At 40.4% G+C, this 25,448-nt stretch overlaps 1 protein-coding gene, 1 long non-coding RNA gene and 8 other non-coding genes across 18 annotated transcripts in view; all 10 read left to right on the plus strand.

Annotated features, from left to right (window-relative positions):
- The window catches only part of osbpl9 (oxysterol binding protein-like 9), a 35,382-nt gene extending 19,778 nt beyond the window's left edge, over positions 1-15,604 (plus strand). For 5 of the 9 annotated variants that reach the window (XM_035176377.2, XM_035176381.2, XM_035176385.2 and 2 more), the window contains 18 exons: positions 997-1,026; positions 1,116-1,166; positions 2,728-2,766; positions 7,107-7,200; positions 7,795-7,899; positions 9,339-9,498; positions 9,754-9,866; positions 9,962-10,080; positions 10,246-10,331; positions 10,432-10,612; positions 11,309-11,393; positions 11,708-11,818; positions 11,913-11,976; positions 12,073-12,213; positions 12,309-12,387; positions 12,612-12,703; positions 12,795-12,930; positions 13,577-15,604. In XM_035176377.2, the coding sequence (XP_035032268.1) occupies positions 997-1,026; positions 1,116-1,166; positions 2,728-2,766; positions 7,107-7,200; positions 7,795-7,899; positions 9,339-9,498; positions 9,754-9,866; positions 9,962-10,080; positions 10,246-10,331; positions 10,432-10,612; positions 11,309-11,393; positions 11,708-11,818; positions 11,913-11,976; positions 12,073-12,213; positions 12,309-12,387; positions 12,612-12,703; positions 12,795-12,930; positions 13,577-13,651 (1,761 nt within the window). In that variant the 3' untranslated portion in view covers positions 13,652-15,604. The remainder of the gene's footprint in view (positions 1-996; positions 1,027-1,115; positions 1,167-2,727; positions 2,767-7,106; positions 7,201-7,794; positions 7,900-9,338; positions 9,499-9,753; positions 9,867-9,961; positions 10,081-10,245; positions 10,332-10,431; positions 10,613-11,308; positions 11,394-11,707; positions 11,819-11,912; positions 11,977-12,072; positions 12,214-12,308; positions 12,388-12,611; positions 12,704-12,794; positions 12,931-13,576) is intronic. The other 4 variants (XM_035176378.2, XM_035176382.2, XM_035176379.2 and 1 more) reach the window with 4 other exon arrangements.
- A 4,952-nt stretch (positions 15,605-20,556) lies between these two features.
- On the plus strand, positions 20,557-24,195 carry LOC118121425. Its single transcript, XR_004698331.2, has 13 exons — positions 20,557-20,625; positions 21,086-21,129; positions 21,272-21,319; positions 21,495-21,538; positions 21,997-22,045; positions 22,235-22,284; positions 22,474-22,500; positions 22,683-22,722; positions 22,894-22,943; positions 23,465-23,517; positions 23,689-23,718; positions 23,943-23,996; positions 24,094-24,195. It is a non-coding gene; the product is annotated as an uncharacterized LOC118121425 (long non-coding RNA).
- LOC118121625 lies at positions 20,864-20,943 on the plus strand. Its single transcript, XR_004698355.1, has one exon. It is a non-coding gene; the product is annotated as a small nucleolar RNA SNORD74 (small nucleolar RNA).
- On the plus strand, positions 21,358-21,426 carry LOC118121635. The gene has a single exon (XR_004698364.1). It is a non-coding gene; the product is annotated as a small nucleolar RNA SNORD75 (small nucleolar RNA).
- Positions 21,853-21,932, plus strand: LOC118121621. Its single transcript, XR_004698351.2, has one exon. It is a non-coding gene; the product is annotated as a small nucleolar RNA SNORD24 (small nucleolar RNA).
- Positions 22,089-22,167, plus strand: LOC118121636. Its single transcript, XR_004698365.1, has one exon. It is a non-coding gene; the product is annotated as a small nucleolar RNA SNORD79 (small nucleolar RNA).
- LOC118121628 lies at positions 22,324-22,406 on the plus strand. The gene has a single exon (XR_004698358.1). It is a non-coding gene; the product is annotated as a small nucleolar RNA snR60/Z15/Z230/Z193/J17 (small nucleolar RNA).
- Positions 22,536-22,618, plus strand: LOC118121626. The gene has a single exon (XR_004698356.1). It is a non-coding gene; the product is annotated as a small nucleolar RNA snR60/Z15/Z230/Z193/J17 (small nucleolar RNA).
- On the plus strand, positions 23,554-23,620 carry LOC118121632. Its single transcript, XR_004698362.1, has one exon. It is a non-coding gene; the product is annotated as a small nucleolar RNA SNORD78 (small nucleolar RNA).
- LOC118121622 lies at positions 23,801-23,873 on the plus strand. Its single transcript, XR_004698352.1, has one exon. It is a non-coding gene; the product is annotated as a small nucleolar RNA SNORD47 (small nucleolar RNA).
- Positions 24,196-25,448: the final 1,253 nt, after the last annotated feature.

Genomic DNA, 25,448 nt, shown 5'->3' on the forward strand with positions numbered 1-25,448 from the left:
TATGGGCCACATTATTAAAATTGTACTGTATTAAAAAGAATTAAGATATGCCAATTAGGAATCGTTGTTAGAACCAGTATTCTGTAATTATAATACTTAAAACCACCGCTTCCTAAAAGTGAGGCCAAAGCAACCTGATGACTGGCTGCAGTGTTGGTCAGAAATCCTCCATGTTAGTGGATGGGACATGAGCCAAACTTAAAAGTCAAAGTACACATCAAATATATGTTTCTCACACATTTCTCTGATTTTGGGTAGTTCTTATTACACTGACGCATTTTAATGAACACATTTCATGAAAGTAAGTTTGGTTTATTTAATGCTATAAAAATGGGGTGAAACAAAACTGAAACAGTACATGTCTTGATGTATTTTGTGAAGCACAACCTTGTTCAGATAAGTGCTATCCAAATAAAGTTATTATTATTATTATCATCGCAGGACCTTGATACTGCAACTCCAATCCCCTGATTGTTGATTCTGGCTCCAATTGTGCAAGATGGCAGGGTATACATCCATAATATTTCAGCTTAATTTCTGAATATAAGGAGGAAGTAGTCAATTACTCCATCTTTATTTACTGTCAATGGGATAAACCTAACAGTTGCAATTCTTGTTTTTCAGCTGTTTTGGTGCTTTCAGGGAGTCTTTTCAGTTCTGTTGAAGGAAGCTGTTCAGTTTCAGGATGTATTTGTAGCCTCTGTGTTTTTTGGAGCAATGTGATTCACTTCCTCTCTGACATGACCTCTGTTCTTTATCACTTTGGCTTTCGTTGTAACCAGTCTCTTCACCGTGGGAAATTGTCTCATAGGACAAAAATTAACAGAAGTGCTGCTTCATCTAGTTGTGGATTATCACCTTGATGTTTTATACACATACTTTATTTGCTGTTGAACTGGCTGAACCAGCACCTCTGCTTTTGAAGCTTGTATTTGTTTTTACACTGCTGTTTATTTTACTACCCTCTTATCTTTCTTTCTTTCTTTTCTTTTACAGAAAATTGAAAATTTGAAAGAGACTACTTGTGTAAGTCAGAACTTAAAGACATTTACGTTTAATCCTATCGTTCAGTTTCTCTGAGCTCTTGGTTAATAAATTCTGTTTTTCTCTTTCAGAGTATGGTAGAGTCCATCAAGCACTGCATTGTACTGCTGCAAATCGCAAAGGTAAATACAATACGCTGCAGCTCGGTCTGCCATCTCACTATAATCATTGTTCTTGTTAGACCACAGTAGCTTGCACTGTTACTTTGTGTGTGTGTGTTTGTGGGATAGTTCCCTGCTTACGGTTGCTGTCTGGGCCAGTGGTTGAGGAGGGTGTAGCGCAGTATTGGTTTCATCACATGTTCCATTCAGCCCTTCTGAAAGGAAATGGAGCAATCATTTCTGCTTCATGTGGTTGTTAGGTGAAACTTGTAGCTGTTTGTAAAACTATGAAAATTTTTTTCCGGAATAAGATTTGAGGAAACACGTACTGACAAGACCAGGAGTATTTGGACACTGGACAGTTATCTTTTTTTTATGTTCTGAGCTTCAACACATTGAATTTAAAATAAAATAATGGATAAACAATAAAGTGCTTAGTTTTAGTAGGTTTACATCAATATAGAAAGCACTGTGTGAGAGATAAGGTGCCTGAATTTTAGCAGTTCAAAAGTAATTAGACACTTGGCTATTAAATGTGTCTTGAGTTGACATTTGGATTTAAAGGGAGAGTTCACCCAAAAATGAAAATTCACTCTTTATCTACTCACCACTATGCTGATGGACGGGTGGGTGAAGTGTTTGAGTCCACTAAACACTTTTGGAGTTTCAGGGGTAAACAGCGTTGCAGGTAAATCCAAAACAATTGAAGTAAATGGTGACCACTTCTTCAAATGTAAATAATACAATAATAATAATAAATGCCACCATACTGCTCCTCTGGTGTCATCCAAGTGTCGGAGGAGGGTAACATCTGCTGATGTCTATAGGTCAAATACTTAATACAGTTATTATATTTAGCACTAAAATATTTTTTAGTGCTAAATGTGATTTTTGTTTGACTTCACATGTATCTGTCCAATTATTTTTGAACGCCCAAATCATGGGCACTGTGTTTAAAGGGCCACAGCACCCACACAGATCTTTCTCTTCAGGGCCATTTTCACAGCAGACTTTTTGACCAATCGCAGAAGAAAAGATCTATAAATAATAAAATGAACAATTGCTGAATTCCATTCCTTCAGGGTCCTGGTGTTGTACATGCTGACTCACTGTGCACTAACAATGTTTCTTACCGGGATACTTGAGCAGACCCATTGTTAATGTTATCAGTAAAATTAGCTTTTCCTCCTAACCCTAACATGTCAAAATGTCTGCTGTGAAAAGGATAGTATCGATAAAACCTACTCAACTTGAACTGGAACTTGATATTATTTATTCCAATGTGCAGAAGCCCAGAGATCAAACATGAGTAACTGTCCACATACTTAGTCTTGTGTGTAGTTTACCTTACAGATTGGAATTAATGACAAATCCCGGTCTTACTTATACTGAAGGAAACGACAGGGGATTTTACCATGTGATGAAAGGATTACTGCATGTGGCAAGTTGGTGAATTTTATGACGCACCATGTGATAAGAGGGGATGGCTGTCACTGCTCTGGACCCAACAGATGCTCAGGATGCTTTATGAAATGACTCGTCCTACAGCAGTAGTCTAACATTGTTTTCTCAAAATTTTAAGGACCAAAGTAACGAACAGCAACACGCAAACGGACTTATAGTAAGTTTGACGTCCTCTGTCCACGACAAAAATATGAATCAAGCAAACTGCTAACCTTCTTTTCTGCCTTAATCGACTTTCCACTGTAGAACATCAGATGAATCAGATCTCTGTAGTGCATGCTGTCTAATTTAGAGATAAGCTTTATCTCAATCTCTTTTCCCTCACGTTTACCACCTCTGTCCTTCTTAATTAAGTTCCTAATTTCCTGATTTCATCTGGGATTTTAAATTCTTTTTGCGATGGTTGGGAACTATTCTTTCCTTCATCAAGATAAACAATGTGCGTGTGTGTGTGTGTGTGTGTGTGTGTGTGTGTGTGTGTGTGTGTGTGTGTGTGTGTGTGTGTGTGTGTGTGTGTGTGTGTGTGTGTGTGTGTGTGTGTGGAAACTTTGCTAGAGAAAATGCACAATATGTATGTGTACATGGACTACACATGTGTGTTTGCATGCCTCTATATGAGAGATTGTTGCACTTCACTCCACCCAGTAATTCAACATTGATTTATTCCACACTGCCTGCTTATTGAACTACTGAGCACTAATGACTGGAAAGCCTTCCAGAGAACACTTAACTCGCTCTGCAGGCGTTCGGTCTTCATGTTAGAGGCCATATCTGAGTTTTGCATGTTTCATCTACAACAAGTTTATTTTACTGTTGATTGTTTTCCAAAAGCATTTAGGTTTTTAGATTTATTACTCATGTTCCAGGTAGCTATTGTTTTTATTAGATGGAAAATCTATCACAGAAAATGTTGTCTTCCTTACTTCAAGTAACATTACAGTCATGTCTTAATGCAGTTGTCTGCTGGGAGTCCAAATAATTAACATTTAAAGGTTCAGTGTGTGGAATTTAGTGACATCTAATGGTGAAGGTGCATGTTGCAGCTGAATACCCCTCACCTCACCCTCTCCTTCCAAACATGGAAGAGAACCTGTGGCAACCTTCTGTCATCATAAAAACTCAAAATGTGTTGAGTTTTTCCAGTTTGGATGATCGTAAAAAACATGGCAGCCTCTGTAGAGAGGATCCTCTCCCACTGTAAATATAAAGTATTTAAATATATAGGACCAATTCTAGGGTAAAGACAACAACAATTCATACATTTTTAGATGATTACACACTAGTGAAAACATCAAGGTTTATTTTAAATTTAATTTCTCCCTCTAGATCCCTTTCACCTATATCTTACAGACTGAACCTTTAAATGTGTAATAACACTGTCACGCATGTCCATCTTTGCCTGTTACTCACTGTTTAGCTGCTTGCAAACATGCAATGAACACCAGATAGTCTCCTGATATTATCTGGAGGGCCTGTTTGAGAATGCAAATACTGGAATGCTCCGGACATTCTGTGAAGACTTTTCTGTGAGCCCCTAGTAAAACCTCTGGAGAATGTCTGTCACGTGTTAGAAACATCAAGAACCCGCCCACTAGCTCGCTCTCACATGGGCACATTCAGACGCAAAACTGGAAAAACACAAAAAAGAATACAAATATCTGGGGCTGAAAAAGAGGAGCCAAGACACAGAAGAAGTCAACTTGGAAAGACGATGAGATTTGAGAGCTTTGGGTGATAAGGGCCAACGTCATTATGGATGTGCTGTAAACAAAGACACACGATTTCCGCAGCAGGATTTATACATCCTGTCCTTCCTCCTGCACGCTTCTACCCAGACGCCACCTCTCGTCCAAATGCTCTGTAGATGTTCCTGTTGTTATGAACACATCTGACCCAGACAATCTCCTGCTGCGTTCTTCAGATGTGAAAGGCAACCGTTTTCTGGAGTTCATGTCTGAAAACGACTTTAAAGAGTGTAGCTCATAAACGCAGTATTTTCAGCTGTCAATTCTCAGAGATAATTTTTGTCCCAAACGGTCTTTGCTCACAACTACTTCCATGCAATTGAATGCCACTTGTATACATATAACAAAAAAAACAGTGAGCAGAACCTAGTAGCTTCCTGGAAATTGGAAAAATCAATGTTCCTTTATGCTTTGGAAAACGGGAGCTACAGAAATGTGCATGGGTTGTTGGTAATGTACTAACACATGTACAACCTCTTGTCTGATCCTTGAAGCAAGAATCCCACAGGGGCCATCCAGCTTGTTGGCCTGCACTGCTCTTATAGCTGACTTAATCTCACAGTCATTAAGTACAGCATTACACAGTATAAATAGCACCGCATATATATAAGCTCTGTCTACACATCTAACTGCACATGTTTTATTTTTTTATGCCATAAGCTTTGTACTTTAGAACATCTAAGTGTCTGTCACGTTGCCTGCGCCCCTGCAATGTGGAGGAAAAAGATAAATGCACTGTTGACCTTTGTTTGAAATACCTGAAACACCAACTGCATGTTGGATTGACCTCGTCAGGCGCTACTCTGTTCTGCACGGCCAGAGAAATTGTCCCTGAAGTGCAGGAAGCCAGAAAGCCTGTTCAGTATTTATCTGTCAAAATAATTTATGGCCTGTGATTGGTTAAAGGTTCGCCCTGCTGCTCGAGCTACCTGGTTTATTAATATTCTATCCACACACCCAAAAAAAAAACATCAATCACAACACTATGTTTTAAAGTCGTTTTTAACCGTAACTCTTTCCTTCCATCTGCTTTTGCTTTATGGCCGCCTTGCAAAGCCACAGGCTGGTCCCACCATGACAGACCAATATTTCTCTGATTGGCTATAATTAGTAGCTCTTGCCTCATGGAGTCACGTGGAGAAGGGAAGCATAGGGCAGTGCAAAGGGAGGTGGAAAGGAAGGAAACGAGGCAGGGAGATAAGAGATTCTGTCTGGGAACCATTGATGTTTTTGGTGATAATTATCTAGACACAAATTCAGAAAAACAATCTTCTCCTTTCACCCTGGTGGGTATGTTTCATGCAACACGCTCAGTCCTGTATACTGCAGTTGTGGAGGCATGTAGTGGCTTGTTGTTCACATCCTGGTACACTAGTACAAACTTAATATTATCCTCTGCTACTTCTACTCCTCCTCAGCCTCAGAGCCTAATGTCAAAGGACGGACATTGAAGTGATTCACTGTACCTGTTCCTGTTGATTGCCTCTGCCAGAGGAAGTTTTTTTTTTTTCCGTCTGCATTTGTTTGTTAGTTAGCAGGATGACGCAAAAAAACTATTTCATTGAATTTTGTGGAAGGGTTGGGGAATGACACAATAGAGATGGTCTTGTATTTTGGTGCAGATCAGGATGAAGGGGCCGATGCAGGGAGAAAAAGGATTTCACTGTCTTAACATTGTGAGATTCTGCATTTCTCAGCATTATCCTGGATTTTTCAAAGAATAATTCATGGATCTTGAACAAAATTCCACATGTTTAGGGGAATGATATTTGTTAGTGTGCAATTTGGTGCAGATCCAAATAAAAACTGGGATCTAGTGAATGTAAACGTGGTTTCATTAGGTGACTCATAGAGACATTCTAGTTTCACATGGTTCTGTTAATGAAAAAGCTAAAATCAAGTTTGAATAACAAGATAACACATCACATCGACTAGCTCCAGTGCAACCAAAAGCCCCGGGGGGAAGTTGTTGGGAAATGACAGTCGATAGGGTTTCACTTTGTTCGCTTGTGTTGCTGTCGGTGTTCCTGTCAGTGTTGGGTCATTGGGGCCAGTGACCCCATTACACAAAGTCATCAGGCTGCTTTGTGTGTTTGTGGTCACATACGTCGGACACACAGTGTTAATGTTGCACTGACGAGGGCCGGTCGCTGCAGGTAAGAGTGTCCCCACTGAGTTTAACCACAGGGAATTCAGGAGTGATACACATGATACACATTTCGGTTGCTTCCCAATGGAGTTAATTAACTCCTCTTTAGACTCGAAGGTTGATCCGAGTTCAGGAGGTGCTGTTAGTTATTGTGTAAGGGTTCGGCTGGTGTCTGGCTTTCTGACATTGTTGTTGGTTTCATATTGATTAGATGAATGAAACCCCGGTAACAGCTTTCCAGGAAATGGAGTGAAAGGAAATTGATCGGCCTGCGGTGGGTGGCGCATGTATATCACACTGTTCTTGTTGCGTACATATAGCATTAAGCTGATCTACAACCAATACAGCTGTGAACTTGATGTCCAGTTTTTGTCTGAGAGCTTATATTGACCTTTGGCTGTGATGTGAGAGGAAACAGTCCCACTGTGGTTTGTATATTTAGTTCTACATGTTAGCGACATGCAGGCTCGTTGGGTCGTCTCTGGATATGCAGTTTGTGTCATTTTAGATTGGTAACCAGGCAGTGTTAGTCTTGTGTCTGATGTCAGAACTGATTGATGCAGTTTCTGTTGTTGATGGCGATGTTATTTTAATTTCCTCCAGAGCACCATCAACCCAGTGGATGGGATCTTCCAGCCACCTCTGGACAACCCTGTAGACAACAGCACGATGCCAACACAGAACACACTACCAACAGGTACCTGTCGTCCGCCTCCTCAGCATCTCTTACACTCATGTGGGTTCCTGTGTCTGATGTGTTATAACGTTTGATACACTTCACACACCCAACATTGCTCACAGAGGTTATTAATGTTTTGTAACTTACTCAAAGGTGAAAACGGCTCCCCCTGGTGTTTGCATGTTTAACCTCCTCAAGCTGATGTTTCCACTCGGTTCCACACAGTTAATTTTGTCACAGAATTTATAAAGTGCTCGCTTACAAATTCTTTTTTTATTTTTTTATTTTATTATTGTCCCTGAACAACATTTGAAATTCAAATCTTTCACAGTCAGAGTAGAGACAGTGGAATGAAACCTGAAGCGAGTTCTACTCTGACAATATCAATATTATCCAGGCTTTTGATAAATCTTCTAAATGTGCTTTCATTGTTTGAAGGTAAAATCATATAAGATAAGTTCCTGTGAAATCCCTCTCAGGACTGAAGCCTGTGTTTACAGCGTCTCGGGTTCTTTTCCCAGCCTCTTGGAACTGCTCTTGATGAGGTGCTGCTTATAATGTGATTTGGCTTCAGCCTCAAAAACTCATCCGCTTTCTCTGTTTTTGCCAAAGACGCTTCTCAGGTGTGTAAATCAGAGCAACGACCTTCCACGTTACCTGTTGGTCCCGTTGTCACGGTGATGGGCAGTCTGCAAACCCCAACTCCCAACAGCACAGGTGAAAGTTCACTTCACTCGCGCAGCCAGTTATACTAAAGCACTACTCGGAAAAAGTATTAGTTGTTATAATGATCATTCACTGTGAGTTATTACTTCCACTGATCTTAACAAAAATTATAAACTGTAGGAACTAGTCATTTTCCTGGTTTTGTGCTTTAGTACAGTCCCCCCCAGTATTCATTCATTCATCCATCCATTGCATGTTTGGTAAACTACTGCAGTGCCTGTTCTAAACATGCTCGTTTGGAAGGGGCTCTTTGTTTGGCCTGTGGTGATGCTGCTCGCATGAAACTGTAAAAGTGACCTGCACTAATTGAGCCACAGCAAGAAATGACCTGCGACTGAACTCAGTCCACAGAACCCTGAAGCTGCTGCTCTAAGAGCTGTTTACCTGTTTATTCAAAGTTCGGTAAAGCTTGACTCGGTGCACAGACGACTGACCTGGAGGATCGGTTGTCGTCACCGCGAACGCGCTGTCGTCACGATCGACAACATCACTTCCGTTAATGAGTCCCAGGGCCATTACAGACATACAGCTTGTGATTCATGAAACTATGAGATATAATATAAATAATATAATATTTTATAAATCTATCTAATTTCAAGGTCCATTTACTAGCTGTTCTGGTGTTTTAAGGTATATTACATGATCTGCATTAGCAGATGGAATTTTCTCATTTGTCCTGGTATGGTTTTATTATAGAGTTTTAATCTATGTTGTCTTAAAAGTGACATTACAAAGATTATTGTTGTCCTTGCGGCTGACCAGAATAATAAAAAGACAAATGTAAATGTCCGTTAAGTACATTTTCTGGAGGTTTAGATGATATCACATAATCTTTAATAGCAGATGGATCTTGTGTGAAGTCGGATGCCTGTTGTTTGTGTAGAAATTGGCTGTATTTCTCATTCTGCATTGACAAAAAAAACTAGAGTTTCAACAGGAAGGAGGATACTTGTCCTTGTCAGGATGCTATTTCTCCTTTTTAGATCCGCTCTACAAGCTACAGGAAGCTAATGGAATAAGAAGTCTACCACATGACCAAAAGCAGTAATAATATATATCTGTTACTGTTCTTCTCCAGCCCAGAGTGTTGTGTCCATGAACATAAAGTAAATTAAAAAGGCCAAGTACAAAAGCAAGGGACAGCAGAGGCTCCTGCCTATTTGTCTTCTGTGCTGAGGCAGCAGTATTAAAATGCTGTGCTGTGCATTAAGGAGGCCGCCTGTGTGCTCGAGAGCGCTGTCAATACGCTCTGCAAGTCTTCACTGTGTTAATGACAGGTTACTGTACATGGTGTTCAGGACTGGGCTCCGGTTAAAGAAGAACATGTTGATTTTACTTTCTTTTTTTTCTGTATGAATAAACAAACCTTATTTTAAAATACTGCAACAGAAGACTGATGATGACACTTGATATTTTCCCTCCTCTGTCAGGGAGTGGTCCATCAGGCCCCAGCAGTAGCGGCACCTCCCCGGGTCTCATCCCCCTGCCCTCGCACTCGGTGCCAGATTTCTCCTATTCCTCCAGCGAGGATGAATTCTACGACGCTGATGAGTTTTACCAGAGCACCACTTCCCCCAAACACTGCATAGAGTGAGTACAGCAGCACCACCGCACCTCCATGCAACCTGCAATGCACAGAGGGAACCTATTGCTTCAGAGTTTGAAAGCAACACTTTAGTTTACTTTATTGTTTGGCAGCTCAGGTGGCAAAACGCAACTTTGCAGATGCAGTTAAGGACGTGTGCAACAGAATTGTCTGTGAAATCCTACTCATTCTTGTATCTCCTCATCTCTCCGGCTTCCTGCCTCCTTTCCGCTCCTGCTATCTCCTCCTCTCGCCCTCAGTCCCTCAGGGCCTGGAGCCGCCCAGCCCCTCTCTAATAAAGACACGGCGTTGAAACGACCAGACACCACCGAGTCCCTCAACTCGTCCATGTCCAATGGAACCACAGAAGCAGGTAAAAAGGGAAACGCTCGCAAGAGACACAAGTATAATGGACATGATTAATGTTGTTTCAGCCATGTAAGACGTGTCCCCTGCTGTTGTCCTCAGATCCGTTTGATAGCCATGACGACCGTGATGATGACGGAGAGGGCGAGTCCGTGGAGGAGCACAAGAGCGTCATCATGCATCTGCTGTCACAAGTTCGTTTGGGCATGGACCTCACAAAGGTAGAGCGATCAGAGCAGTGAACTGAAGTACGAGTGTCTCTTTGCTCTTTATGCCTTTCTACCACTGCAGTGCAGTCAATCCTCCTTTTACTCACTAACATCATCTGTGTGAACTCTTTCTTTTCAACAACCACAACAGTTGTTCATCTTCATTATATTCCACAGGTGGTCCTGCCAACCTTCATCCTAGAGAGGAGATCTTTGTTAGAAATGTACGCAGACTTCTTTGCACATCCCGACTTATTTGTAAGGTACGTACCATTCCAACAACTTCTCTGTTCTGTTCAAGTCATTGTTTTAATCAGATACATTTCAGATTTAGAGCTGTGTCTTTCATTTGTCTTCCACTAGTATCGCTGAGCAGGAGGAGCCCCGGGACCGCATGGTTCAGGTGGTGAAATGGTACCTGTCTGCCTTCCACGCAGGGAGGAAAGGCTCAGTGGCCAAGAAACCTTACAATCCAATCCTGGGAGAAGTTTTCTACTGCCACTGGGATCTGCCCACAGAGGCAGAGGAGCTCCCCCCACCCACGGTGAGACCTCATGCATCTGTAGAAAACACCACAACATACAAAAAAAGATTGTCCACACTGTAGCTGAAAGTCGCTTTGGCTAAAAACCTTGTGAGCCTGCACCGAGCACTGAGATAATACATTTGATCTGTGGTTATACAAATAAACCTACAGGTTATATGTCCTAGATTTTACATTAAATTAGCAGCTGACATCTATTTTTTAATGTGTAGATACTAAGTAATTTTTTCATGTTTAGATTATGAAGTCATTCTCCCTTTCTGTGATGTGTGTGTGTGTGTGTGGCTCAGAGCACAACAGACTGTAAACACACCAGCTCACGACCGTGCTGTTAAACCAGAAACAAAGCAGCAACACTTTATACAGTTAATGGGCTTCACGCTGTATGCATAACCAAGATTATGGGGCTAGTGCAATGTACAGTGGCAATTAATATTGTGTATGTATAATCTTAATTCAAATTGCAAGACCTACTAAGAAACACCTACCAAGACATTTAACAAAATGTTAATTTTGCATTAGAACTGGTTGCCTTTTTATTTATGCTGTAATTGCTTCCAGTGGTACAACACATTTTATTTTAAAATTGTTTTCATAATCATCAAAATATATTTTTCATATTGTGTACAGCTGTAACATGGAATAAGCAATAAGTGATTCATCATTTTCAATCTTTTACTGTATACCACCCTTCAGGAGACAATATCAGAGGGTCCAGTTCCCTGGTCTTCATCCAACAGCGTGTGTTTTGTGGCAGAGCAGGTCTCTCACCACCCGCCCAGTGAGTGTCCCACCTTCCTGTGAACGATTACACTGCACTGCCAAAACCTCTGCACATGTCGGGTCAAGGAAATCCAGCTGAACACAGACTTTTTATCTTCAAAGTTACCCACAGCCACTCTTTCTATTAGCTCATTTATCATTCAGATTTAGAGCCCAGAAATCTTGTACAGCAAACATATTCCAGTGACCATGTTGTATATTAGGATTTCTTAATATTCTTTTTAGATACTGGCTTCTTGCTTGTTGGATTGTCACTGAGATGTTTTCTCTTTTTGTCCACACTCATCAGTGTTTCTTCTCATCTCTCTTTAGTTTCTGCATTTTACGCAGAGTGTTTAAATAAGAAGATCCAGTTCAACGCTCACATCTGGACAAAGTCAAAGTTCTTAGGCATGTCCATAGGTGTCCACAACATCGGCCAAGGTATTCAACACGACTGTCCCACACACCACAATATACATTTGACACACTCTGATAGAACTTTGTGGATTTGTAATGATTGTTTTCTGTTTTTTAGGCTGTGTATCATGTTTGGAGCATGATGAACATTACATCCTCAACTTCCCTAATGGATACGGCAGGTGTGTGTGTGTGTGTGTGTGTGTTGTTGCTGCTTCCCTCATCATTACTGTGTGATCATTACCATCTGCTTCACTGACGTGAACCTGTGTGTCCAGGTCGATCCTGACCGTGCCGTGGGTGGAGCTGGGCGGGGAGTGCAACATCTCCTGCTCCAAGTCGGGCTACAGTGCAAACATAGTGTTCCACACCAAACCCTTCTACGGAGGGAAGAAGCACAGGATCACTGCTGAGATTTTGTAAGATGGAAATAATTGTACAACACGTTAGGTCACAGTTTATAGACCAAGAATAGATTTGAGTAAATATACTACAATTCTTTTGTCTCTTGCAGTGCACCTAATGATAAGAAGTCTTACTGCTCCATTGAAGGGGAGTGGAATGGAGTGATGTACGCCAAGTGGGCGTCTGGAGTGAGTCCTTTACTTGTTTTCTGTCTTCCAATTTTTTCTATTTTCCTTTAAGTGGTGGAGGGTGTGGATCATATTAGAAAATAATCACAAATAATAATTTATTTAACAAAATGTCGGCATTCATTTCATAGGGAAATTACTACTAAATGAAAGAGTTGCACAGTGAGTAAAATACATTACATTATAATACATTATATTACATACGTTGCTTTTTGTGTTTCTAGGAGAACACAGTGTTCATCGACACTAGGAGGATAGGTATCATCAAGAAGAAAGTGAGAAAGCTGGAAGACCAGCTTGATTACGAGTCCAGAAGGTGAGACATGAGACTGTTTTCCCACAAATTGCTTTACTGAGAAACAAACTGTGGGTTTGTGTGTTTGACTTTCAACCCTTTGATGCATCAGATTGTGGAGAGATGTGACGCTGAACCTGAAGCTGAAAGACATCGATTCAGCAACAGACGCCAAACATCGGTTGGAGGAGAAACAGCGAGCTGAAGCACGAGAGAGGAAGGAGAACGAGCAGCAGTGGGAGACGAGGGTGAGTCTGGTGAAATTGTTTTTTCAGCTTCATGAAAGAACTCGGATACAATGTCAATCTTTGATCTGAATAACTTTTAAGCAGAGCCCCACTGATGTAGGTTTTCTGGCGCCAAATATTACAGAGTAGTACATTTCCGATAGAGATTTATCCGTAGATTTATACATGTATTAAAAATTATTCCTAAGATTTCGTTGTCAAAGCCCTCTGACAAAGAAATGTAACTGAGCTTGATATTTTACAGTTTAACCATAAAGTGTATTAATGATAAAAAGAAAACGTAAATACCACCAAATATAAAGAAGGTGAAATTAATATAGAAAATAAGCAACATTTTTTAAATATAAAATACAAACATAAATGCACATCTTATCTGCATTGTTTATTCTGTAAAATAAGTAGAAAATGTAACTACATAAACGAGTCATTTGGGCTCTATTTTCATATAAGCACATTGGGTTCAGTCCTCATTGTCATTAACATTCAAAATAATAGGAAAACTATAGCAAAAGGCTTTCTCCATAATTTAAGTATACACAGATCCAACTGCTCCCTGATAGACAGAGAACATTGTAATATTGACGTTTTTTACTTTTGGGATTTTCTAATGTGAGTAGTAATTGTTATTGCTTGTGTTTCTCTGCAGCTATTCCACGAGGACGGCGAGTGCTGGGTCTACGACGAGCCTCTACTAAAGAGATTAGTCTCTCAGAGGCAATGAGGAGACGACGCACACTCTGACACAAACACACAAACGTATGCATCAAGAAATGCACACACAGCAGAGTCTTCATAAGAACTCTTTTGCAAAAAAACACTTCTTATCCAAGCCTTGGAATGACTGATGATTGATTATGTACACAGCTTTGCGTCTGACTGTAAAACAACAATATGGAAGTGAATGAATTCGAGCGGGAAAAGCATCGAAGATGTAACATGAAAATTAGTGAATCTTCTTCTCCTTATTTTGGGCAAACTCAGCTTTCAACGCCATCGAGACCCGCCATCACGAGACCTGTCGGTGCACAGAGACGGGACAGGAGCCTCTCCGCTTTTGGTTTCTCCACTCTGCCCGTCAGCTTCATGACCACACCCATCGTCTGCTCCACACACATGGTTTTTGTTGGGAGGGGGTGGGTACAGGGGTGTGTGGTTGGTGTTCAAATCAAATACAACAGCGCTCTACATCTCAGGGAATCTGGTGACTGAGGAAAAATAAAGCTGCTGCCCCCTCTGAGAGTCTGACAGCCTTAGTACGGTGGAACGGATTCATCTTAAAGGGGCAGGGGAGAAATTCTCTGCTTGCCTGCAACTAGTTATAACTGTTGTTTATATATAGATACGATATACATATGATGGATATATAAATATATATTCTTTTTTATTTTCAATGCTCTTTTTTTCGTTTATTTTTCTTTTTGGCAATAGTGTAAAATATTTGAGGATATAAACTTGATGGCTTTACATCTTTAGGAATCATTCCATTTTTTTTTTCTTCTGTTCCCATTTAAAAGTTGACTCGCCACATATTTGGTCCTCCTCAGAGTTCTGTGTCTCGAGTGTTATCCAGAAGCAAAGCCCTGCATAACCCACAGCACAGATAAATGGAATATATGCAATATAGAAATACTTTCCGTTGACTGTCACTGGACACATTTGTACATCCGTTATGCCAGAAAAAACGATTTGGAGAAAAGGTTGAAGAGAACAAACAATCCCCTAAAAAAGCAGATGTTTCCATGCTACCTGAAGGCATTTATGAACGAATGATTGTTTACATATTTTTGTCTTTCTGGATTGCTTGTCTGTGATGAGGACGTAACAGTTGGACTTAGTCTGTGACGTCTCCCTTTCTGTTGTGCACATCACGTGTCCCTGTGTCCTCTCCGAACACGCTGACTCCACAGTGGATCACCTTGATGACCGCTCCTGTGTCGTCAGAGGCTGAGGAGAGGGATACAGAGAGGAACCTGAGGTTCTGCATTCTGCTGGTTCAGTCTCCTTGTCATCTTGTGTTTTTTTGTCCATGGTTTTTCAAGATAAGAACAACGTAGAGGTTGGTATTCACCCCTGTTGTTCACCTCGGACCATTCATCATTCATTCTCTTATTTCAAGCTGGATCTAAATGCTGTCATATTTGTATGAGATACAGAAATTGAAAAAAGATAGAGTTCACCTGAAAATGCCTGAGAACATCTTTTAATGCTGCAGCAAACGCCCCTAGAACCGTTGTGTTGTTTCTCCAAGATATTTGGTCATAACTTTTAATAAACTGATCACGTCAATAGTAACTAAATTCAATTAATCTGTAGAAGCAGTTAATCAAGACATTCCTGATGCGTTATGTGCATCCAGTGACAGACAAATTGAAGATGGAAATACTTGTGTTTGCTGCAGTCGAATTGAATCCTCCTCTAAATCGGACTAAAATGCTTTTTGAATCAACCCAGTCCAAGCTCAACATGAAGCTACTATTTAGTTTATTTTCTCTTCCATGTTTTGTCTTTGTAAATTATATTGAATCGAGGCCTTGCCATACATTTCAGTATCACTCATTGTCGCCTGATAGAGTAATCAAGACAAATGTATTTTTTATTTCCTTCTGATCATAACCATTGATTGTATCAGATCCTCCTGTTTATTGATGCATAATATTAAATCTCCATGAGTTTACTGCTGTGAGTCTTTGTCTTGGTTCTTCCAAAGAGCGATTTCTGGGTAAGTGAGGAAGCAGTTACTTTTTCTATAGACGTTCATGTCCGTACATAACTTCTGTTTAAGGTAAAATTAGTTAAAGTTGCAGTGTGTAGAATTTAGTGACATCTAGTGGTGAAGTTGCATGTTGCAGCTGAATACCCCTCACCTCATCCTCCCCTTCCAAACATGAGAGAGAACCTGTGGTAACCTTCAGTTGTCATACAAACTCAAAAGGTGTTTAGTTTGTCCAGTCTGGGCTACTACAAGAAACAAGGCGGCCTCCATAGAGAGGACCCCCGATGTAAGTATAAAGTATTTCAATATAAAGGGCCCATTCTAGGGTAAATAAAACAATAATTTGTATAATTTAGATCGTACTACGGTGGCCCTGAGAGCTCAACGCACTGCAACTTAAGAAAACATGCAAGTGGACAAAACACAGGCAAAGTAAGAAAACATCTTCATCAATTTCACAACACAACACATTACAGAAACGCACTGCAAATACAGAAAACGACATCGGAAGTGTTTCCAGAGGACTCCTAAAAGTGATGGACACGTCCGCTTGTTGTTGCTGCCGCAGTTTAGAGTTGTTAAAGTCGGTGTCCGTCAGTGATCTTGGAAAATTTGCTAAACTTTAAACGTTTTTGGTTTATTTTAATAAATAACAAACTTTATTACTGCAGATGTATCCTGTTAACCCTCTGAGACCCACTGGGCCGTATACGATCTCAAATATCATGTTGTCTTTAGAGCGTCATGACTCCTCAGCGGTCTGAGATAGAGACATAACGTGTTCTCCTGTTAAACCGAATAAACAGCGCTAACAAGCAAGCCCCTGTTCGTGAGGCAATGTATTGTCCATATTGTGCAGGGGAAGGAAACCCTAACTATCAAAAGAGCAATTTTGCATTCTTCCGAGCTCCGATCTCACTGTGCGTCTCTCGGAGCCCCGGGGCCAGTGTGTGTGTGTGCTCCCAAATAGCACACACACACACGCGCACGCGCCCGCTCCTGGTATTTCATGATGGCCTGATACGATGATGATTTAAAAAATGATCGTGATCGTGAACGTTAATCATATGAAAACTGATTCGTTAAGTTCACCGTTCGCGAAAAATATGCACAACACTGTACAGCCTCTGCAGAGGGGCTGAAGAGCCGCGGGTTGCCGACCCCTGTGTGGAACCGTATTTGTTTGATGTATTGGACGTTTTTGTGTCTCCTGTGGCAGCAGTGTCCATCACTTTTAGCTGTCCTCTGGAAACACTTCCGTTGTCGTTTTCTCTATTTGCAGTGCGTTTCTGTAATGTGTTGTGTTGTGTTGTGAAATTGATGAAGATGTTTTCTTACTTTGCTTGTGTTTTGTCCACTTGCATGTGTGTTCTTAAGTTGCAGTGCGTTGAGCTCTCAGGGCCACCGTATTAAACACACTTGTGAAAACATCACTAGGATTATTTTATATTAAATGTCTTTCAATAGATCCCTCTCATCTAAATCATACAAACTGGACATTTAAGAAAATAATACGTTATTAACCATGTTGGGGAAATTCATGTATCACTGCAGCCCAGGTCCTAATACAGGTAAAAGAAGAATAGAATGAAACTAGAACAGTAGAGCACATATCTCTGCCAAGGTCCAACATTCTCCTTAAATTCAGTCAAGTGGCACTAAATTTCACACACATACACACTACCGTTCAAAAGTTTGGGGTCACCCAGACAATTTTGTGTTTTCCATGAAAACTCACACTTTTATTTATCAAATGAGTTGCAAAATGAATAGAAAATATAGTCAAGACATTGACAAGGTTAGAAATAATGATTTTTATTTGAAATATTAATTTTGTTCTTCAAACTTTGCTTTCGTCAAAGAATGCTCCATTTGCAGCAATTACAGCATTGCAGACCTTTGGCATTCTAGCTGTTAATTTGTTGAGGTAATCTGTAGAAATTTCACCCCACGCTTCCTGAAGCACCTCCCACAAGTTGGATTGGCTTGATGGGCACTTCTTGCGTACCATACGGTCAAGCTGCTCCCACAACAGCTCAATGGGGTTGAGATCTGGTGACTGCGCTGGCCACTCCATTACAGACAGCATACCAGCTGCCTGCTTCTTCCCTAAATAGTTCTTGCATAATTTGGAGGTGTGCTTTGGGTCATTGTCCTGTTGTAGGAGGAAATTGGCTCCAATCAAGCGCTGTCCACAGGGTATGGCATGGCGTTGCAAAATGGAGTGATAGACTTCCTTATTTAAAATCCCCTTTACCTTGTACAAATCTCCCACTTTACCAGCACATTACCTCCACCATGCTTGACAGATGGCGTCAGGCACTCTTCCAGCATCTGTTCACCTGTTCTCGTCTCACAAATGTTCTTCTGTGTGATCCAAACACCTCAAACTTTGATTCGTCTGTCCATAACACTTTTTCCAATCTTCCTCTGTCCAATGTCTGTGTTCTTTTGCCCATATCAATCTTTTTTTTCATTGGCCAGTCTCAGATATGGCTTTTTCTTTGCCACTCTGCCTGGAAGGCCAGCATCCCGGAGTCGCCTCTTCACTGTAGACGTTGACACTGGCGTTTTCGGGTACCATTTAAAGAAGCTGCCAGTTGAGGAACTGTGAGGCGTCTATTTCTCAAACTAGAGACTCTAATATACTTGTCTTCTTGCTGAGTTGTGCACCGGGGCCTCCCACTTCTCTTTCTACTCTGGTTAGAGCCCGTTTGTGCTGTTCTCTGAAGGGAGTAGTACACACCGTTGGAGGAAATTTTCAGTTTCTTCGCAATTTCTCGCATGGAATAGCCTTCATTTCTAAGAACAAGAATAGACTGGCGAGTTTCACATGAAAGTTCTCTTTTTCTGGCCATTTTGAGAGTATAATCGAACCCACAAATGTGATGCTCCAGATACTCAACTAGCTCAAAGGAAGGCCAGTTTTATAGCTTCTCTCACCAGCAAAACAGTTTTCAGCTGTGCTAACATCATTGCACAAGGGTTTTCAAGGGTTTTCTAATCATCCATTAGTCTTCTAAGGCGATTAGCAAACACAATGTACCATTAGAACACTGGAGTGATAGTTGCTGGAAATGGGCCTCTATACACCTATGTAGATATTTCATTAAAAACCAGACGTTTCCACCTAGAATAGTCATTTACCACATTAACAATGTATAGAGTGTATTTTTGATTAATTTAATGTTATCTTCATTGAAAAAAACAGTGCTTTTCTTTGAAAAATAAGGAAATTTCTAAGTGACTCCAAACTTTTGAACGGTAGTGTATACCCCACACATATATGTATAATTTCCCTAAATGTGCCTGATTATTTTCATCAAGATCCATAAATTATTCCCTGGGATAATGTTACCAAACGTCAGATCTCACAATGTCAAAGAAAGTAAAAAATAAAAAAAAAACTCCTGGATCAGCCTCCAGATTCAGATCTGCACCAAAATCTAATAAGTCCCTTCATGACTCAACCACATCATCCCATCAAGTTTCATGGAAATGTGTTCAGTTGTTTTTGTACAATCTTGCTTATTGACAAACAACACAAACCAAACAACAATCAAACATACAAGGGTGAAAACATTACCTCCTTTGCAGAGGCAACAGAATAGAAATATATAAGACAAACAAACACAGCAATTAGATCCTTGTATATAATGTAGGACAAATGCAATATACAGTTTTTACAGTATGTGGTATAGTGCAGGGTAACATTGAATATATGTGATGTGTGCACAATTTCCAACTCAGTCCCATGCAGAAAGGTGGGGGTAGGGGTGGGGGTAGTGGCTGCTCAGCATGATGACAGTCTGTAGCGTCCACCGTCTGTTGTTCAGTCTGATGTCAGTGGCCACAAATGAACAGCATTGATCCAGTGGCACATCTGCCACAGCTCATCATGGAGAATATGAGACCCTACACATGGAATTACTCCTGCTCAATGTCAGCTTCATCACAAACCACATTTCCTGTCATACACTCAGTGGACATTTTGTTAGATACACCAAGGTCCAACTAATCCAGTCTATAACAACAACTTCACAATAAATCCACATTCAGGAAGTTTTAACGTTCTGTTTGGGTTGAAACTGTTGGATCACACTGTGTGATCATGTGATGGGATGATGTTGAGCTGTATTGTTTCATACAGTGAAGTATTTCTTTTATGAAATGAATCTACCTTCAGTGAATTTCAACACAACAACACAATCTGCATCCTCCAAAATGATCACTGAAGGGGACAGAGCATTTGCTGTGAAGGCTCCGAACCTCTGGAACCATCTGCCTGAGGAAATCAGGTCAGCTGAGTCAGGGATCTCTTTTAGATCCCTCGTTAAAAATGTTTTTATCGGAGAGCCTTTTCCTGATTTTACCCGAATTTAAGTTCTGTTTTATTAAATTAAATTTTAAATATTGATTATAAAGACTTTTATGTGAGCTCTTTTAAATTAATTTTGTTTTATAATATTTGTGATTCCTTACTTTTTTATGTGCTTTATTTCGCTGCCCTTGTAAAGCACTTTGTAACTTAGATTTTGCAAAGCGCTCTTTAAATACAGTTATTATTATCAAAGTTATTATCACACTCTGCAAACCAAACCCTCTGAAACACTTCTGAATGTGGATTTATTGTATTGTTAGTAATTGTATTGATGTTAGAATTTTATTTAACGTTATTTTAACGCTCCAACCCCTCAAAGAATGAGCAGTATAGATAATGGGCTTTATTTAGTTTTAAGTCCCCCATAGGATTAGCAATAAATGCTTCGGATTTTATTCTATTGTGTTTTATTTTGTCCTGTTTTATTTTCTCTCAAAGGGGTGACGAACGTCATCATTAGAAATGTAGACTTTCCTGTATCGGTCCAGCAGGGGCGCTAGTCCTCGGACTATTTTTCCCATCATGCAGTGCGACCTCTGCTATAAAAGCGCCTCGCCCCAGCAGCTCAGTCTCATTCTCCGGCTCTCTCTTTGTGCAACAGGTATGTCTCCTCCACCACGTGTCTCTGTGCTGCGTGTCGTCACTTTGTCTTTTAGCTTTTAATGTCTCCACTCTGATGTGTATTCATGTAACTTCCTCTGCTGAGCCCGCGCTCTGTGCACTGACGGGTTTGACCTGTGAGGCGCTGATGCTAGCACAGTTAGCCTGGTTAGCCGCAGCAGGCCTCGGCCACGTGTTGCTTAGCGCGGGTTGAGATCAGCTCAGCTCGGCTCGGTTGTCTCATCGCAGTGTGATGATACAAATGTTGGTAGGGACATCTGACTACTGTGAGGAAACGCCAACTTTCTGACCGCGTGGGACACTGAGACACAAAGAGGCCGTTTTCACTGCAGAGCTCCTGCGCTGCCAGACTTTAGGGTGTGGACATGTTTTCAGCCAGAAGATGGCTGCATCTATTTCAATCAGTTTCGTGCTTAATCTGTTTCCCCATCTTTTTGCAGACTCGTCAGCGACGTCGACTCAAAATGAAGGTGAACAGCACGTGGTAAGTAAAAGCTATTAGTTTAGATGGACAGTTTCTGAATCTTCTCACTGAGTTTGAATCAGTAGTGATAGATAAAGATTAGTTCCAGTTCCTCAAGATGGCGTCCCGGACCCCTTCAACTAACGTGCCCTTCTTTCCTCAGGCTCAAACGGGTGTTTCCAGGCGTTTGGACTCATCAAATGCATCCCTGGTAATTGTACTTTTTAAACTCTACCAATCCAAAGTGGAAGTCGCTGATGATTTCAATTATAAGAGTAGTGGACAGAAGTGATTTCTGAGCAGCTTTAGACTGAGACTTCCGTTTCCGCTGTGCACCATGCTCTCGGTGTCACGTGGACAATACCAACATGCGCTTGTATCCGCAGGTTGGAGTATGATGCAGAGGTGTGAAGAAGCTGGGGATGATGAGGTAAAGCTTATGTTTTCTAAATGTCGATGGCTTCTGTTTCTCTTGAGGTGTTTGCAAATCTTTATTTAGCTATTGAACATTTCCCCAGGCTCAAAGACAAGGCCTCAGTTGTTGGTCTTAAGTCTGACAATTGTATTTTATAACTTGCATCCTTTTATTAACAGGATCCAGTCAATCTGAACCAGTTTAATAACTCTCAAATCTCTTAATTTACAAGTATTTGATTTTAGAGCCACATCTGAAAACTCAAAGTGCAGTCTTGGCTCCACTCTGACCACACCTCCAGAGAAGCATCGGTCTGCACGTGATCCCTGTGCTGCTGATGACATTTATTTGCTACTCTTGATCAAACGATGATGATACTAGCAACCACCATGTTTTATTATCTGAGGCACTGATGAGGCCATGTCTGACGTCCTGAGATTCTTTCATGGCTCACGTATGTTTTGTTTCTGCAGGTGTGATCACACTGACTGAATTCACTCTTCGTTCACGACATTCAATAAGGTAACGAACTAGACTTTTATCTTGACATATTTGCCCCAAAACAAACTGTTAATGATGATTATTGTTAAACAATGGGAATCTCTCTGATAAAGGGTGAAAGAGAACTGTTTTCTGATGCAGTGCTGGTTTAGAAAAAGCTTGTATGTTTGCAGTTTTTTGTTTTCTCAACATCTGGTGTTTGTCTTGCAGATGGTCTCGTGTTTGTGCATCTGGTCTGAACGCTCTAGTATGAGCTACTGGTGAGTTTAAGATTTTACCAGTTTAATTTTGAAACTGGTCTGATACAATGATGATCCCATAGTTCAGCAGAGTTAATCAATGAAGAAGAACTATTGTCTTTCGCTCCTATCTGATGTGTCGGCTTCTATGACCTCCAATGTCTCCTCAAATGGGATTTGGTTTTAATTGAATTTCTTGTTTATTTTCAGAAACCTCTCTGGCTACAGAATGCTATGGTGAGTGAGACTGAAGTTTTATCCTTAAATGAAGTTTGACACAATGATGATACCATAGTTCAGCAGATTTAACAATGAAGAAGATCTATTTGTCTTTCGCTCCTAGCTGATGTGTCACCTGTAATTGTCCTCTAGCCCAAACAGCTTATTATGCATACTAACGTCCCCTCTGTTCTCCTCAGACATGTGACTTCTCCGCCGACTAAATTTCCAGCCTTGTTGGTACGTCTCACATTCAAATCAAATGTTGCTAATGTTCAGGCGTGATGAATGTGAATCAGGTCGCTGATCCAGTTGAGGAAATATGTCATGTTTCTGATCTGATACTTGTTGCAAGAGATAAAATTGCTAGTTTCTGCAATCATCATAATTGAAGCTGTTTTTACTTTACAGATCTAATGGGATCTTGGGCAGTTGGGTGCAGAAGATGTCACACAAACAATGTGAGTATGAAAATAAAAACTGTAGAACCTCAGTCCCAGATGACAAGTGGAGCTGGACACAAACATGCCCTTTAGCTATCAGCAGGTAGTTGTCAAGACTGAAACTGCTAGTTAGCTTTTTTCACTTTATACAAAATGAAAGGTATGTAGTTAGGCTAGAACTGCAGGATTTAATTGGGATACCTATTCATAATTGTAAACTTATGTTGAGTGGAAATAAAAGTCAAATTGGAAAATGCATGAATTGGAGTAAATTAATTTACAGCTGACACCAGCTCCATTTGCTGGTTGAACTCCACCTCGTCTGGGTCTGAGCAAGCAGCTCTGGTTCATTAGTTGGGAACTTGGTTGGTTTTAGTGAACCTCATGATCCCTGTAGTCTGACCTTGTGATGACTAGATGACGACTGACTTGAAACCATGGAGTCTTGTTATATTAGCTCTGTCTGATTTGGTCAACTTAGAAAGCTTCACCCCATGTATGTTGTGCATACTCATCTTATGCTGTTCTGTCGTCTGCAGGTTCTGATCGCTCTCTGAGATCCGACTGAACGGCCAAGACGAGGATGACTGAGGTGAGAATTCAGAGAATTGCAAAATGGCTTTTGCTGGTTCAGTGATGTCTTTAACAAATGTCTGACCTGAACTTGTAATGTGGACAACATTGTTGCTGAGTAACCTGCAAACTTGAAGCTTAATAGACCAATCACTGACTTGTAATAAGGGTATTTCTGTCTCTTCTCCAGGAAAAGGCTGCATCTCTTGGGCTGACCTTGGTAAGTATTTCAAAGTCTATGACAAAGTGCCAATGTTGGTTTGATAGAAATATTGACATGAAAATCTGCTTAAATGGACCACTACCTGTGATGACAAGATTCTGCCAAATGATATCTCTTGATTATACCTTACCGTTCCATATTTCTCTGAGGTTGTGGTCTAAAACAAATGTTTTGTTACTTGATACCTGGTTTTATTTTAAAAGACTTGTTTCTTTCAACAGAAAGCAGATGTAATGTCCTCTGGCCCTCAGACAGCCTGATGTTTTACTCTAAAGGTAAGTACAAGCCTGCTAGAGTACAATATCTGAGTCGTGATGATATCAAATAGACTTTATTGTTCTGGATATTAAAACAAAGCTGCCTCTTTTTCAGATTCTGTGGTATTATGGCGACCGGAGTTTGACCTGCAGACAATTTAATATCTCTTGGCAAATGTGTTTTCAACATTGTTGCAATAAAATACTCAAAACGAAATCTTGATGTTGTTTTTTTGGAAAAAGATGGAAATTGTGTTTTAAAGTGTAATTGACTCAACTACAGAGCTGGTCAGTGATTGGAAGTCTTCATTGTGCCAAAAATCAATGATAAAATGCAATGTGATTACAAGACTCATTTTAACTTAAGTAGGTTACTTAAGTCAGTTTGTAGGGATTATGCAAAACCTCAACTGATAGCCATGAAATAGTGTGGGGTCAGGCATGTCTCAAAGAACCCGTTACATTTGTGTGGATCTGGGGTATTATAACATGACGTTTTTTTTGCCTCTTACTGATCGCAAAAGAATTTGGCTATGGGGTAATATGTCTGATGTGTGGGAAATGAGATTATTTTTTTATATTGAATGTGCTTAGTTTTTTTATTGTCACAATTTAAGCCTTAAGCTCATCTCTTGAGTGAGTCTTGTTTTTCTGTTTAATGTTCATGTACACTTTCAGGTTCCAGCTTTCAATTATAAAAATTGACATGGCAAGAAATCAACAGCATGAACAAATGTGTGATTCTTAAACTCTTCAAGCTAACAGCTACTCATAATGAACCAACATTAAATCAAGGTCAAATAAAGACAGTAGGCAAACTGATCCCTTTTTTTATTGCAGAGAACATTTCTAGAGCATGTGCTCATCTCTAGACTTCTGAGGACACGCATTGACATGATTCATTCTCTAACCTTTACCATTGCAACTAAATACCTAACCTGAATCTACTTATAGCCCAAATCTACCTCTAGGGTTAGCCCTAACCCTCAACCCATTGACTGAGGACCAGGCAAAATGTCCCCACAATGATGAATTGAACCAAGATGGGCCATTATAACTAGATAGACATGCACACGCACACACACAGAGCTATGCATCAGACTTTACCTTGACTTCCATTCATAATGGGCAGCCTAACGTAATCCTTCTACCTTAACCTGACAACAATCCACATCTGATCTTTAACCTTAACCAGGAACACAGAAATGAAGTTTGGCCTCATCAGGACTGAGCTTGGGTCCCGTCAGGTCTACTGGTCCTGACAAGGTCAATGTTTATACTGGAAAAGACCTAAAAATGTGTACACACACAAAATCACATGTTGATTAACAGACATTTTCTGAGATAAGATTGTATGTGTGTGGGTGTATTAGCTTAAAAAATATGTTCCAGTAAAAAACATACAGGAGTGAGAACTACCATTACGGTAGTTTTAGTATTTCAGCAGGTGTTTGTGTCATTTCGCTGAGC

The sequence above is a fragment of the Hippoglossus stenolepis genome, chromosome 14 (genome assembly GCF_022539355.2).
Source record: "Hippoglossus stenolepis isolate QCI-W04-F060 chromosome 14, HSTE1.2, whole genome shotgun sequence".
Lineage (NCBI taxonomy): Eukaryota > Metazoa > Chordata > Actinopteri > Pleuronectiformes > Pleuronectidae > Hippoglossus > Hippoglossus stenolepis.